Source organism: Pangasianodon hypophthalmus, chromosome 5 (assembly GCF_027358585.1).
Source record: "Pangasianodon hypophthalmus isolate fPanHyp1 chromosome 5, fPanHyp1.pri, whole genome shotgun sequence".
NCBI lineage: Eukaryota > Metazoa > Chordata > Actinopteri > Siluriformes > Pangasiidae > Pangasianodon > Pangasianodon hypophthalmus.
The window spans coordinates 8710842-8726715 of NC_069714.1; the positions used below are offsets into that span (position 1 = coordinate 8710842).

The 15874-nt window shown below is 36.7% G+C and overlaps 1 protein-coding gene across 3 annotated transcripts; it reads left to right on the plus strand.

The window, feature by feature from the left end:
• Window positions 1-37: 37 nt before the first annotated feature.
• Window positions 38-15374, plus strand: impg2a (interphotoreceptor matrix proteoglycan 2a). 3 transcript variants are annotated; one of them, XM_034304405.2, is made up of 15 exons: window positions 38-825; window positions 1575-1802; window positions 4920-5086; window positions 5237-5262; window positions 6719-6762; window positions 6894-6952; window positions 7673-7817; window positions 7898-8706; window positions 9145-9364; window positions 10485-10695; window positions 10860-11045; window positions 12357-12558; window positions 12654-12733; window positions 12820-12894; window positions 13030-15374. In XM_034304405.2, exons 1-14 carry the CDS (start codon window positions 747-749, stop codon window positions 12854-12856), a joined length of 2493 nt encoding a protein of 830 aa, XP_034160296.2. In that variant the 5' UTR covers window positions 38-746; the 3' UTR covers window positions 12857-12894; window positions 13030-15374. The 3 variants fall into 3 exon arrangements, with proteins under 3 accessions (XP_034160296.2, XP_053090359.1, XP_053090360.1); XM_053234385.1 differs by lacking the exon at window positions 38-825 and adding an exon at window positions 868-1203 and having other exon boundaries at window positions 13030-15373; XM_053234384.1 differs by lacking the exons at window positions 12654-12733; window positions 12820-12894; window positions 13030-15374 and having other exon boundaries at window positions 10860-11040; window positions 12357-12552.
• Window positions 15375-15874: the final 500 nt, after the last annotated feature.

Genomic DNA, 15874 nt, shown 5'->3' on the forward strand with positions numbered 1-15874 from the left:
TAGGGCGGTAGGTTTTACATGTGTGTTTGGGGTGAGGAAGGGACAAGCAGTGGGTGTGGTTGCAATCTGACTGTCTAATAGTTAGTCACAGAGGTGAAAATGTGTGGTTAATACTAATCAGACAGGCTGAGATTAGACAGACCTAACAGAACCAGGAAACTCAGTCTGCTTTTTGAGTGTTGTAATTTGTAAACATGATGATTTATTGTATTTGTGCCCATATACATTTGTGATTATCTTTTGAAATAACACTCAGTAGTTTTGATCTGTGAAATGATTTGCTTGTGCTTGCTGCATTAATGCAAGTCCATTCCCTACTCTACTGTCTCATATTTCACCTCATATTGAGATAGTGAAGATAATTGTTATGGTAACACAAGAATTTCCACCAACAATACAGGCCTTATTTCTCTCCCTTTCTTTGCCAATTGCTCCTTAGCTCCAGTCACTCCAGGTAGTTCTTGAGTAACTGCTCTACAGGATTACCAAACAAGATTAGAGAGCAAAAAAGTGCATAGTACCATCTGTCTACTTGCAACAGGAGTTTTGGCACCACAGGCGTGACAGACCAAACGTTATCAAAACAGTATTATATAAAGACCCTCAATTAACTAAAGAGAGTCATAGATTGTGAACTGAGGCAGGTCTGTGGAACCATGGGATTGCTCCTTGCTGTGTCGCAATAACACACATCTCTGCTGCTGTCTTTTTTATAAGGCTTGGCAGCTGACCAGAGAGGAGTCAACATGTGGCAGCGTGTATGGACTTCCACCTTGTGCTTTATTGCCAGTGTTTTTGCTATGAGTCAGTTGGATATTAGTACTGGTACGTATCTCTGGTAGTTTTTGGGTTGTTGCTGTTTCTCTCTCTCTCTCTCTCTCTCTCTCTCTCTCGCTCTCTCTCTCGCTCGCTCTTGCTCTAGAATACACAGTTCTCTAAACCAAAGGTTAATCAGTATTGCTAGAAAGGAGTGTCCCTATTTGGTTCATTCAGCCGAGGGATGTAAAACTTTGCTTGATATTTTTTGGGAGCAATATTTGAATTGAAAGTATGAACTGGTAGACGGTCACTGAGGACTGACTACATAGTTTGCAGATATCTGTACTGTGGGGGAAAAAAAAAATCACCAAAAGTGATTTCATGAAGTCTGAACCAGCAAGGGCAATGTGATTGGATTTCATCTGACTTTATACAAATAAAGTTGTAAGAAAATTGTTACAAATTTGCTAGCATTTTTGCAGGTTTTTAGGACAGTGATCCCCCAGGATTGCCTTAGTCATGGTTGTGAATGTTTATATGTAATAGTTTAATCAAGAACATGCATTGCACAGGAGTGAAACTTTGCAGATGGAAAAATTAAGCTTGTGAGTGTGAGACAGCCTATTTTGCAGGACTGCAGTACCTCACAGCCTGAATTCTTTAAATATAATTATTACTGTAATCTTGATATGATTGTCCAGATTCAAAAGACCTTCACAGAGCTATTATGACTCTACATAAATCCATTTTAGAATCCAAAACACTATACAAAACATTAAAAATTGTTTACTTGTTTGTGTTGGGGCTTTTTATAGATGAAGCTAACTGGGTCCACAAACTAAGAGAGCTGGACAAATTCTCTCAGAGGTCTGACATTTCATGGGCAGAAACTCAATCTCTAGCACTTGCTGAAGCACTTGAGGAACGAGGACTTCTGCCACAACAGAAACGAAACTTACTTCTGTCCAGTGGAGTGCAACTCTGTTCCCAGGAGACTATACAGCAAGCCATAGCCAGCCATCTCAAATATTTCCAGCTGAGAGGTGAGAATGCTATTGGCTGCTTATACCAGTATCCTCTCACTGATTGTCTGGACTTTTGTAATAAACAATTCTTTTTGCTATTATTGATAATGAACAAGACGAGTCATTTGGAAAACTGATTTATTGTAACATTACATTATCACTGTATTATCAGTAGTATGAGTTAGTAGAAATGTTGAAGGAGAGGAATCAGTCATACACTTGTCTATTTAAAAATAGGGTTAGTATTGGCCCACAACAGCTCAGGTGTCACCTCTTATGCAACAAATTAAAAAGCTGAATATCTACAGGGTGTCCCAAAAGTCTCCATACAGAGGGGAAATGGATTCTGGTGTTATGCATGTATTTGCATGTCCATCAAAACCTTACGACAGCTTCCTGATCCAGCCATGAGAACGATTTCAATACCTTCTTCTTTTGTCAAAAGCATTCTTTATCTATCCATCTATCTATCTATCTATCTATCTATCTATCTATCTAATAAACAATGTATGAAAAATTTTGGAAGATATTTTGCTAAAAAGTGTTAATTTCCCCTAGGTATGGAGACTTTTGGGACTCTGAATTTTATAACTTTTCCAGATAGTTTTACTGCAATTACTGTATAATCTGAATCAGAAAGAATTTTATTAGACAAATAAGATTTCACCTATAAGGAATTTGACTAACGCAGTTTCACAGGCTAAAATAAAATGAAAAAAAAACAAACAAACAATAAACTAAACAGTAAATTAAATCATTATATAAAAATAGGTGTACAATTTGCATAATGTATGAATAGAGTTTGTACAAATTAAAAAGAATTGTAAACATAATACATGCCATATCACTATATATAGATTTAACAACAATTAACAGTGTCTGGTCTGTTACTGTGCAGGGTCACAGCTCAGGGGTAGAATGTCCCTATACCTAGAAGTTGCTGCTTTTAGGTTTCTGTACCTGACCCCTGAAAGAAGTAGCTGGAAAAAGGATATTTTAAGATTAACAATAGAAAATAAAATAAAAGTTTAAGGAGATAAACCTATGCAGTAGAGTTTTCCAAAGCAAGATCAAGATAATATCAGACTTCTTGTACTAAGTTCTTTACTTCTTTGTTACTCCAAACAAATAATAGTGATGAAAAACAGTATACTCAAGACATGTTTATAACACTAGAAATTTTGAAGTCCTGTTTATGTCCTCACAAAAGTTCTGTGTAATACTGATCTTTGTGCTGGATTAAATGTATTTTGATGTCCATAAAACTGAGCCAACACGAATGTTGTGCTGCTTTGTGAATAAACACATGAAAAACTCTTTTGACGAAAAAAGACTGCCTTGCTTGCATTGCTTATAAGCCTAATATTATATACACATGATTAGAAGGATTTAATCTCTTCCACCAGTTTTTGTTACATCAGGTTCTTGCCTGAAGTACCTTTAAGTTTTAGTAATGATCATGGAAGGGTATGAGCTGTTGTTGCAGTTGTTGATGGAATATTTGTACTGTTCTGTAACACTGCCAACTTTGTGAGCTCATATGAATGGTTACTTCACCAATGTACCAGACACTGAAGTTCTGACTAATGGCAAAACTGTTCACACTCACCAATACACATGCAACACTCCCAGTCAAACATACCTAGGTCATTGCACTATACTTGGAGTGGACATCTGGATTCCTGCTTGGTTGAATTACCTTGGTTAGTGTTTATACACTTGTAGAAGTGCTCTTTTTTGCTTTGCAAAACAGTAGATGGCTGCTTTGACCTACAAACACTAACCAGAGTAACACCATCACTGAAAATAAGAAACATATGTCCAGTAAATAGATAAGGGGCAATGTCCCAAAGTCTCCAAAGTTGATTTTCTGACTCAATTTTTGATCCAAATTATAGTTCCTGGGGTTTGCCTTGGTAAAGATAATCAAATTATATTACGGATAATGGGCTTTTGATTTGCATGCACATGAAGTGCCTTAATTGTATGACAATTTTTGAATACCTATAATCAGGCCTTTATGACACTGTCATAAGCATGATATAAATATTTCATTAAATTAAAGCTGGATAACATGAAAATGCTTATGTCAATATTCATGAGGTGACAACAGAGAAAAGAATGACATGGTTAGACCATGTATTAGCTAGGTATTTAACTGTAGTTCTATGAACCCACGCTAACTGGCAGCGTTCCTTGTCATTTAGAATTGTATATGTACCCAAGTGTACCAGCGGGTGTGCATGTGATTCTCACTGCCCCTGCCAGAAACTTGTTTACAATGCAAATGGACCACCAACACTTTTGTTAATAAACAATCAATTCCAAGCTCTCATATAAGGTGCTGCTAGTAAAGGTAATCTAATAATTTCTAACATTATAATAAAAAAAAAATCACAAATACAAAGTTTTTCATGTGAAGAAAAAATCACAGAATATTAATGTCACCTTTCTGACATAAGACTTTAATAAATCTTCCATCAGACAATTCATGCAATGAACGTACAGTAGGTACTCTTCCAATAGGGTTATTTATAATCTGAGATAGTACTGTAACTTTGAAATGTACTATATATTTCAGTGATTAGTCCTGGTTTAATGCTTCTGAATCCCCTTCTTCTATTCGGGTGCACTGTTGGTATCTGCAATGAACTTGCTAGCCAAATGATGTATATAGAGGTAGATCAATTTGCATTAAAGGTATCATCCTGAATTGTGGTAATCAAAATAACAGAATCTCTGATTATTCATGTCTGAAAAAAGAAATTTTGCCAGTCTCAATAGTTTACAAAAACAAAGCTCCATCTTTAGTATAGAGGCCAGTATTTTAGCTCATGATTAGCCAGATTCAGGATTTAAATGTACATATTTCTGCTTGATGCACATGGCTGCTCTCACTGAGGGCAGTTCTTGAGGGTCTGTCACAGTCTTATATGATAAGATCTATTCTGGAGCCTGGTTACTGCTCTTGTAAGTTCCACTTGTTTGTCGCTGAAGCAATCTGCTGGCCCTCTAGCTGTATCTTGTGCTTGCTTTCATGTCTGCTTTTTAAATGTTCCATTTGCTTCATGTTCTTTCAAGTCATTAGTTTATCATTTGTTGTTAACAGTCAGATTTTGTATATTTTTGTATCAGTGTGCCAGGAGGTAATATGGGAGGCTTTCAAGATTTTCTTGGACCGCCTGCCTTTAGAGGAGGAATATCAGCACTGGATGAGCCAATGCCAGACCGGGACAATCAGTGCAAGGGAGATTGGCATTGCAATCAGCCAATCAGAGGAACATATTGCTCTGTTTTATAGAGTAAGTAGGAGTGTAGTTGTATGACTGTGAAAATGTTGTAGCAATGAAGCATGTAATATATGCAGCATGAAGGGACATGTGTATAGGTAGTTTTGTGTTATTTTTGTTGTCTCTGTGACATACTTTTTTTTTTTCTATCTATCTCTGTAGAGGCTGGTTCAAATTGGATTGAAAAAGTGAGATATGTCACAAGCTACCTATCTTTCCATGTCCTCATTCCAACCAAAACCCATAATAAATGTAGTACCTTTTCCCTTCCATTTCTGTGTAATATCCTCAGAGTTAATAGCATCCCACTCATACTTAATCTCTGTCTCTCTTTTGTCTTGTGTGACACAAATAAGACCCATGTGTGCAGGTATGTGCTCTTAATCCCAAGCTCTGACCACTGGTTTTACCTACTTATAACATCACACATGGGAGCTAGCTAGAGAAACAATATACCCCATACAGTCACAGAGCACTTTATTAGGAACACTATACTAATACTGGGTACGGTCTCCCTTTGCTCTCAAAACAACCTCAATTCTTCATGGAATATATTCCCACAAGACGTTTGAAACATTCCTTTTAGATTCTGATGTTGTCAGAATCTGTTTGGAATTCATGCTGTTGGTGCCAAATTCTGACCCTACCATCTGTGTGCTTCGGCAGAAATCGAGATTCATCAGACCAGGCTATATTTTTCCAGTCTTCAACTGTCCAGTTTTGGTGAGCCTGTGCACACTGCAGCCTCAGCTTTCTGTTCTTGGCTGACAGAAGTGGAACCCAACGTGGTCTTCTGCTGTTGTAGCCCATCTGTCTCAAGGTTCGACATTGTGCATTCGATCGTTGTGCATTCTGAGATGCTTTTCTGCTCACCACAATTGTACAGAGTGGTTATCTGAGTTACTGTAGCCTTTCTCTCATCAACAAGGTGTTTCCATCTGCAGAACTGCTGCTCACTGGATGTTTTTCTTTATTGCACCATTCTGAGTAAACTCTACAGACTGTTGTGCATGGAAATCCCAGGAGATCAGCAGTTATTGAAATACTCAAAGCAGCCCGTCTGGCATCAACAATCACGCCACAGTCAAAATCACTGACCTCACTTTTTTCCCCATTCTGATGGTTGATGTGAACATTACTACTACTGGCCCGTATTGGCATGATTTTATGCCTTGCACTGCTGCCACATGATTGGCTGATAAAATAACTGCATGAATGATTAGGCGTAGACGTGTTCCTAATAAAGGGTCCAATGAGTGTATATAAAGCAGCAACAATATCCCACTCATTCTTTAGTTTTGCACTTTGTGTTTTTAAATCACTTTAAAGAGCAAACTGATAGAAAATAGTATATGTTTTATTCCGTTTTGCATAATCAAAACATACATTATTAGCACACACTCAAGTTCTGCTGTAGATGCTCATCTTCATAGAGTCATTCCAATGGATTTCAATGCAGCCCATGAAGGCAATTTAGTGAATTCAATGATTTCGTGTATTTACTTACAATAATTCTTGCAGTGAATGTCTGGAAATTGAGTTGGCTTAGTGCAAATGGTATGTGCTAGATAAATGTTACTCTGGTATATAACTTGTGTATGCACATAGATCTCCTCTGACCTGATGCTGTATCTCACTTCTCAGGCCTCACTGTGAGTCATCCAAAGAGCAGGACATCATCCCTTCAGGTCTGTCCTGCAAATTTGGTCTTGTTTGTGCAACAGGTTTGGTACACAGGGCTGTGACCTATCATTAATAACTGTGAATTAATTTAATTATTGCAGTCTGTAGTGGTCTAAAGTGGATTTATTATTTGCAGAGGAAACATCTCCAGAGGAAGCCCAACCTACAAAGGGACCACAACAGCCTGCGATAATGGTAGGTCCAGAAAATTACAATAGTTATGTGTACTGATAAGCTTTAATATATAAGGGATAAAGCACTTTATAATATATGTTATAAGGGAGTAATCAGCAAAAAAATGACATTTTCATTTTATAGTTACAGTTAATGTTGTGTACTGTCCATGAAACAAGTTAGTGCCTGTTATCACTTACATTATGGCAGCTATAAACAGTCATTCCTTCACCAAACCTTCTTTTTTCACTCTGTTGAATAAGACAATAAAAGAGAAAAGAACGCAGCTTGTCACATTACTGAGACATTGCAAAGCGCAATTCGGTGCTCTGTCCTGAAGATTTTACCAAGGCGGAAAACTTACTGACTGTTACAGAGCTCTGACACTCAGACTCCTCCTATAAATGTTAACTAAACATCTACTTACAGAAAGATTCAGAGAATCATCAATAATGTGTTTTTCTTTGTTAAATAACAACACATTTTTAAAAATCCATTAGTTATTTGTCTTACATTATGTGTATCATCTGCCATAAAAGTCCCTGTGAATGAGTTTGTACTATAGCAATGATAATGCATTAGAAGTGCATTCATAAACAGTAAACCTGTGATTTCCCTTGCAGCCAGCACTACTGTCAGAACTGTGCTATAATAGAAATTTAATCAACACCTTCTGGCCAATCAGATTCAGGAATTCTGTAGTGTTGTAGTTTTTTTTTTTTTGACTGTGTTTTTGTTTAGTATGAGAGACAAACTACAATAATGACACAAGATTTTCCTGGAGATGAAGCAGAGGACAATTCCAGTTTATCTGAGGAAGTTGTTGTGGGAGTTATTGATGTCACTATACAGCCACACCTCACCGAGGAGGCCAGCACCTCAGAGGGTATGCACAGACCCATACACCCAAATTTCTTATAGAACTGCAGGTTACTTGTGTAAATATTCTCTGCTCCATGTGTGTAGATACTAAAGTGAAGGAAGACTTGCCCCTAAACAGTGCTGTGGAAATTCAAGCTCTGCCAAGTCTGACTCCTACTGTGGCCTCCCACCAAGCTGCTTGTACCAGAGATGCTGTTTCTGGTAATGAGACACAACGGAGAGAGGACATTCCTGAAAATTACCTGTCCAAAGATAGTGGAGAACACATTGGAAAAATGGATGAAGACACATCTGTTTTAATGGACACACCCCTGGCAGGGGATTACAAGTTTTCCACCTTTACCACTATAACTGAGAATTTAGAGGAATTTCTGGCACCACCTAATCCCATACCAGCCATATGGACAACAGAATCAGGAGAGGCAAAAGACCACACACTTATAGAGAAAGCCAAAAAAGAAGAAATATCTTTAGAGGAGGAGGAGCTTGTGACTTATCTGAAAAAAGAGAAAGATGTAGAAGGAGATGCTGAGGTTCCTACACAAACAGAAATGAAGGTCATGGAAGTGACCAAGGCCATTACTCCAGCTATTGAGATTCCAGAAGAGGAGATCACCACAGAACCTCTTCCTGTTCACCCCATGCATCTCTCTCCAGATAAAGAGTTTATTCCCACCATGCCCACGGAAGTCACTATTCCTGAGATAGAATCTGTTTATACACCAACAAGAACAAAAGAGGGAAGTGAAGTCAGCATCGCCATGCCTACTAGCCCTGGGCGTGCTCTGATAGTGTTCTTCAGTCTTCGGGTTACCAATATGATATTCTCAGAAGATTTGTTTAATAAAAGTTCTCCAGAGTACAAAGCCCTGGAGCAGAGGTTCCTTGAGTTGGTAAAAAAAAAAATTTCAAGTTTTATTGCCACTTATTTTACTAGTACTAGTAATATTAGTACAAGTTCTTGAGTGAGCCATATTGAGCCATTGAGATTGCTAAAAATATGTAGTATATAAGTAGTATAGTATACTTTATGCTATATAATGTAGTATATAATACTATACAACAGTGTAGTATATAATTATAATTTTGTGCTAAAATTGTAGTGTGCATAAATTTTGATTTGAATAGTACTTGATTTCCTGCACCACCACTTTCCACCCATTTTATATATTCTATATTCTGTATTTTTTCTCTCCTGGAATAGATTTTGTCTATGTTTGCGTGTTTTTGTGCAAGTGTCTATTTGCCGAATTTGTATATTTTAACTCTCTATGTCACATATATAATGATTCATAATTTTTATTTATCATTTTTATTTGTGCTTTTCTCAGCTGGTTCCATACTTGCAGTCGAACCTCGGTGACTTTCAAAATCTGGCGATACTAAACTTCAGAAATGGCAGCATTGTGGTGAACAGCCGCATGAAGTTTTGGAAGCCAGTTCCTCGAGGAGTCACCACAGCTGTCTATCTGATCCTTGAGGACTTCTGTAACACGGCATACCAGACAATGAATCTGGCCATAGACAAATACTCACTAGTTGTGGAGTCAGGTAGGATCAGTACTCAAGCATGGACATATAATCAAAAAAGCTGTTTACAAGTGCAGACCTTGAGGAGCAAAAGGCAGAGATGGGAATTTATAATACATTAGCTGAAGGTAAAGCTTCTGGTGAAATTTTTTTTTTATAACTAAGTTACGCCTCGTCACACACAAGTCGGTACAACAATGCACTGTGTTATGATACATAAGGGGTAAAACACAACTGGGCATGCAGTGTGATGCAACGCAAAGCATCATTACTGTTACTACCTCAAAATCGAATAATTTCCAATAACAGCACATCATAAATTTTTAGTCCTCTTACACCACAATTTGCCAACAATTAAATTAATCTAGTAATTAAAGCACAATGTTTCATACTTTTTATCCATTTATAGTTACATTTAATGTTGTGGACTGTGAAAGAAGTTAGATCTTCATTATGTCTTTATAGAAGCTATATATATAATCTGACGCTCTATCAGCAGTCTCTCTTTTTGCTCATTTGTTAAACATGTCAAAAATGCAGCTTTTCATGTTACTGAGAAACATCAAAGCACTACCTACATTTCCATTTTGGAAAACTTCTAAAATGCTAAATAAAAGTGTCCTTGCTGAAAGCTTCACCATATCAATGATTACACACATTTTTAAAAACACATTTTTTCTGCAAAGCATCCGCCATACATGTCCTGAGCATTCCACAGCGCGGTGGTATAAAAGAAATGACACACTACAGAATTATGCTAATATAAAATACACATCAAGGCACTGTCTCAAGCACATACTCTGTGTATTAGTAATTAGTATTTTTGAGTAAGTGTCTCCCCATATGAGTATGAGTAATTGTGTACCTCATACACACCATACTAATTAAAACTTATAGACGTCTTTGACTTTCCATAGAGAGAGTCAGGATGCTCAAAAGTCTCCAGCAAAATTGTTCTTACATACACATGGAGGAGATCTGAGGTGGTGCTAATTTGATGTGTGTATGTATGAGTATTGCCTGTGTGTTTTGAAGCTTCATGTGTTCCACTGCCACATAAAAATGTAAATGTTAAAACTATAGTTTTACAAATCATTTCATAACTTTGTGTGTGTGTGTGTGTGTGTGTGTTGCATTTCAGGCGATCAGGCAGACCCATGTAAATTCCAGGCATGTAATGAGTTTGCGGAATGTACAGTGAACCGCTGGTCCAGTGAGGCAGAGTGTGTGTGTAACCCAGGGTACTTCAGCATTGATGGCTTGCCCTGCAAGAGCATCTGTGAAATCCAGCCAGATTTTTGCCTTAATGATGGCAAGTGTGACATTGTTCCAGGTCGAGGAGCCATCTGCAGGTCTGTATCAGTGTGTTACCACATTGTGTATATGTGTTTTGTATATATTTCGATCACTGAGATATGTGATTGCTTGACTAAACTTTTGTATGTGAACCTGTAGTTAAATATATGAGAATATTTCTGTTGGGAGTATCAACATTGTGTGTGTTTGTGTGCTGTAGGTGTCGAGTAGGGGAGAACTGGTGGTACCGAGGAGTGCACTGCGAGGAGTATGTGTCAGAGCCACTGGTGGTGGGGATTGCCATAGCATCAGTGGCTGGCTTCCTGCTGGTGGCTTCAGGAGTCATTTTTTTCCTAGCTCGGGCTCTGAGAAACCAGTATGAAGAGGAGCTGCAGGACACTGTAAGGTAGTCAAATGACAACCCTTTGGTACTTTGTTTACTGAGTTTATATGTATCTGATCTGTCCCCATTTAGTTGGTCTTATGAACCTAAGATTCCTAGGCAGAGCTATAATAATAATAATAATAATAATAATAATAATAATAATAATAATTTAGAAATGGGGTAACTATTAATAAACATGGCTGAAGTAAATTTTGGATTGGTGTTCATGTTCATAGGGACAAAACACCAAGTATTCCATGTATTTTCAAATGAGAGATGTTTCTGAAATCATAATGTTGCAAACTCACGATTTTCTGAATTCACAAAAAACATGAAATATATTAACTGCAATGGAATAATCATCATTGTAGTCTCAACTATTTGCCTTCAGGCATAAAGGTTGCACAGTTAATGCTCTCATTTCAACTGGTTTAATGCAATATCATTTCTGACTTGTCAGTGTTCAAGTTGACTCCCTCTGCAAGCTGAATTAAGTATATTGTGTAAAGGAAAACAACAAACAATGCAGAAATGTGAACATCATTTATTTAGGACACTAGAGCAGAATTATAGTGTGTTCATGTCCTGTGCTACAGTAATTGGTGGTGACTCTGAGGTTATATTCAGAGCTGTCTCTCATCATACTTGGTAATGAGCCGTTTCTATGGAAACACACCACTTCAATGTCTGACTGGTTTATAGATAGAAGAGCTAAACTACGTTATAGACTATAATACACCACAGAGAAAAAAAATCAGAAAAGTTTCGCAAATCCAAAGTTTCGCTGAAGTTATGACAAAAGTTCATGAATAGCGTGACTGTGTCCTGACATGAATGTAATAGTATTCACTGTTGTCAGTTAATTTGCAAAAGCAATGCCTTCTCCTTTGCCCGTGTTTGACCCCACCTCCTCTGCTGAAACTATGTATGTCTCATGAGTTGCCTTTTTCAGAGCATCCTTGCTTATTTTCTATTATTCTCTTATTCTATTATAATGACATCATTATTATTGGCCTAGAAAAAATCTGTTTTTAATAACAAACTACTCCTTTAAATAATGACACTACATTTACTTGTCAACTCAGTGTGTGTGTGTGTGTGTGTGTGTGAGATTGTGTGTCTTTGTAGACTATTTAGTTTCTAGGGAGCAAATGCCTGCATCATGATAAAAGAATGTCATGGGGACATTTTTTTTTTTTTTAATAAAAACTTCAGCTTTTTTGTTACTGAGATTAAGGTTAGGGTAAGGGGTGCCATTATGTACCTACAGTCAAATCAATGGAAATATACCTCAAAAATGTTAAATGTGTGAGTTTGTGTGTGTACACGCAGGAGAGGAGACAGTGTTGCTTCCCTGGAATGGGCTACAAAGTACAATCCCATGTATGAAAGTGATGTGACGACGGGTTACACTCATTATTACCGGCAGTATCCTGAACCTCCGATCCACAGCAGTGCCAGCGCTGAGGCCTCCACAGACTTCAGCAGTGAGGAGGTCCGGCACATTTATGAGAACAGTGAACTCACCAAAGAGGTACGCTCCCTGGGTATAGAGGAAGGCTGATGATGTCTGTTGGTGTGTTTTTGAGATTTTGGTATTTAATCTATGATGTTTCCTTCGGTCTGCAGGAGATTCAGGAACGGATTCGCATTATTGAGCTTTATGCTAAAGATCGTCAGTTTGTGAACTTTATGAGCCAGCATCAAGCGTGAGTGTGGCTGTGTAACTGTGTTACTCTTCATTTCCTTTCTTTACATGGTATGTTCACTTTTCTGTGTTTGTGTATGTCATAAGTGTGGCAGATACTCAGAGTGAGAGCTCATCAACATGAAAAGGACATACACCTAGTAGCTTGCTACATTCAACAAGGTATTCACACAAGTTATTCCTGTTAGTGAATCAGTAAAATGTCTAAACATTAATTTAACATTTTTTTCATTTGCAATTTAAGACATTAACCTGTTGACAGTATTTTATTAACTCGTATGTTTATTGCTATTTCAGGAACATTTGAAGAATGCTTGATGAACATTTAGGTGTATAGTCTCTCTCTTTTACCTCCATCACATGGATGTTTATCATATGGGACGCTTGTTTATTAATCAGTGCCTTACTGACTGTGCTTTAATGGGGGTTGATTACTCAGCCAATCATAAGCTACAGTTCAGAAATATGGCCCTGGCCCAAAACAGAATCCATTCTCTTTCTGAAACCTTAAAGGTTATTTGCACCTTATTTTGATGTGTTTAGTGTTAAACTAAGTTTTTAATAAGCTATCATCATATGTCCCACAAACAACAGGAAATATCATGTGTAATATGTGCTTAATGAAAGTTTATCTTCATAATAATCTTTGTAAAGTTGAATGATGTTGGTTTTTCTGGACTACTGAATCTCACACCAGATGAAAGTTTTACTGCCCTTTAAAGCCACTGCTAAATCTGAGGTGTTACATGTTTTCAATTTCCCCACATCCTCTCTGACAAGGCCAAAAGAGATAAACCTGGAAAAATTATTACTTTCCAGGGTTATTCCTCATAATCTCAGCCAACCTTTTCTAAAGTTATTACAACAAAACTTTTCATCCTAAGGATAAAAGAGACAAGTGAGACCAAAGGAGGAATGTAAGAGAGGTTTATCACTTCTTTTAAGCTGTATTTGTTTCTAAATTGCCTCAAACAAGAATGATCTCCAGAACAACCCACAGAAACACACACAAACACAATGTAGCAGCTGGTAAGAGCAGGACAGCTGTAGCTTCTGTATTCTGTTAGCTTTTATTTTTTACCTTTTACTCCATTGATGACTGAGCATGTTAAATAACTACTAATAATAGTAATACGAATCTAATAAGAATAATAACAAAGATACGGTATGTCAATGCAAAAATGTTAAATTAATGTATTTTAATATATTAGTTTATCGATATTATCAACATATACTTTTGCAGTGTAATTACATTTTTTGTCCTACAAATGAACCAAAAGCATTCACCAGTTGAAGTAAGAAATGTAAATGTGTTTCCAATTCAAGTAAGTACTGACCGCTAATGTATTTCTGTTAAAGGAATTAAAACCATATTTTAACTTTTGTGCTTTTGTTTCAGTATGAAACAAATTTTGACATGATATGTAGTCTGGTGCTCAAACTGCTGGTGTGACAGTCACAGCAATAAGTCAAGGGAAAGCATGACAGTATATTTCCAACAATAAAGAACTGCCCTAGAAAGTGGGTACAAAAATAGGAGAATGTGGGAGCTCAAGCACAGAGATAGCCAAACTTAAATGTCATAGTTGGTAAATGGAAATAAAAATAAAACCAAACAACAAGAAGATAGAAAACAGTGTTTCGCAAACTTGACCTGGTCTAATGAAAACAACCTGTTCTAATGACTAAGAAACTTGGACCTTTGAACAGTGGAACAAAGTAATAGGTTCTAATGAGTCATCTGTTGCTGTTCGTTCTGCATCTGAGTGTGTTCTTCTATTGAGCTTAAGTTCTCACTGATCACAATGTTTCTTATTGACAAATGATGTAATGTCCCCCTAGAAACTGTTCAAAGCATGTTTAACAACAAGCCAAGAAGGACTGAGGTAATTAATAAAACAAAATACAGCTCAGGATATTCCATAAAGTAACTCTACAGAGTTGGATCTACTTTTTCTCTTTTTTTAATGTTTGAAACTTGGTTAATCATCTTTGATAAAATGAAATGCATGTACAGTACTGTGCAAAAGAAATGCTATAAAGCAAAGATGCCTTTAAAATAATGAAATTAAACATTTGCAGCATAAAAATAATTTACTATAAAGAGCAGTAAACAGCACTAAACTAAAAGTCAGTGCTTGGCATGACAACCCTTTGCCTTTAAAAATGCATCAGTAGTCTCAGGTACTATACACTTCATACAATTTTATGAGAACATTGGCTTATAAATTTTTCTAAGCATCTTGGAGAACCTGTCACAGTTCTTCTGGAGACTGACTGTCACACTTCCCTCTGTTTTTACAGGTAATCCCTGGCAGCCAGCATTTATTTTTTTGTCTGAAAAGTGGTCCGTTATGTAATATGCTGCTTTCTTTACTAACATACAAACATCTTTCTGTAAATGTTTAATTTTTGTTGGAAAAGTAATTTTTGGAAATCTCAAATGGCTTTTTACTGACTCAATAATGCAGAAGTCATAAAATAAACATCTAAGACAAAATTTCTATTTAAAAAAAATTTGGATGCCTAAGACTCTTGCACAGTACTTTACATGAATTAGTGTTTGAAAATTTTTCATTATTTAAAAACATTGTAAAGACATTTTCTACTGTATACTTGCAGCACTACAGTTTACCTTCAGTAGCCTGAATATTTCAGTGTCAATATTAAAGTCACAATCAGGACATTTCTGGGACTCTGAAGTGATTTTTGGTAATGGAGCACGGACAGATTCTTTTAAGACAACCACATACATACAAGTGCATATTTATTTTATGAACATAATCCAACAATTCAAATATTAGGATAATTATTTAAATATGTATAGAATATTATTCTGGCTATTCCTGAACTTCTTGCTCACAGAACAGATTAGGCCCAACTCTACTTTATAGGTATACTTGTTATTGAGGTTTGGATTAAACCCATTCAATTCAACTGCTAATAGCTATAAGAACTCAATAATACATGTCATAGAATTGATAATAGGGGCTTGTGATTTCCCTCACTGTAACAAAATTAATTAAATAAATAAATAAATAAAATCACCCCCCCCTGGCTATGCTTCACAGACCCATATTAACCCCCCTAACTGTCAGTTCATTACAGTTCTATGGCAATCAAAACAACCAGAACATAGAGA

What these genes read in the sequence shown, in the direction of transcription:
- impg2a (XM_034304405.2), top strand. Translation starts at nt 747, where the DNA reads ATGTGGCAGCGTGTATGGACTTCCACCTTGTGCTTTATTGCCAGTGTT. An exon ending in CACAACAGCCTGCGATAATG is followed by an intron (nt 6,953 to 7,672) that starts GTAGGTCCAGAA and finishes GTTTTTGTTTAG; the next exon opens with TATGAGAGACAAACTACAAT. An exon ending in GGTCGAGGAGCCATCTGCAG is followed by an intron (nt 10,696 to 10,859) that starts GTCTGTATCAGT and finishes TGTGTGCTGTAG; the next exon opens with GTGTCGAGTAGGGGAGAACT.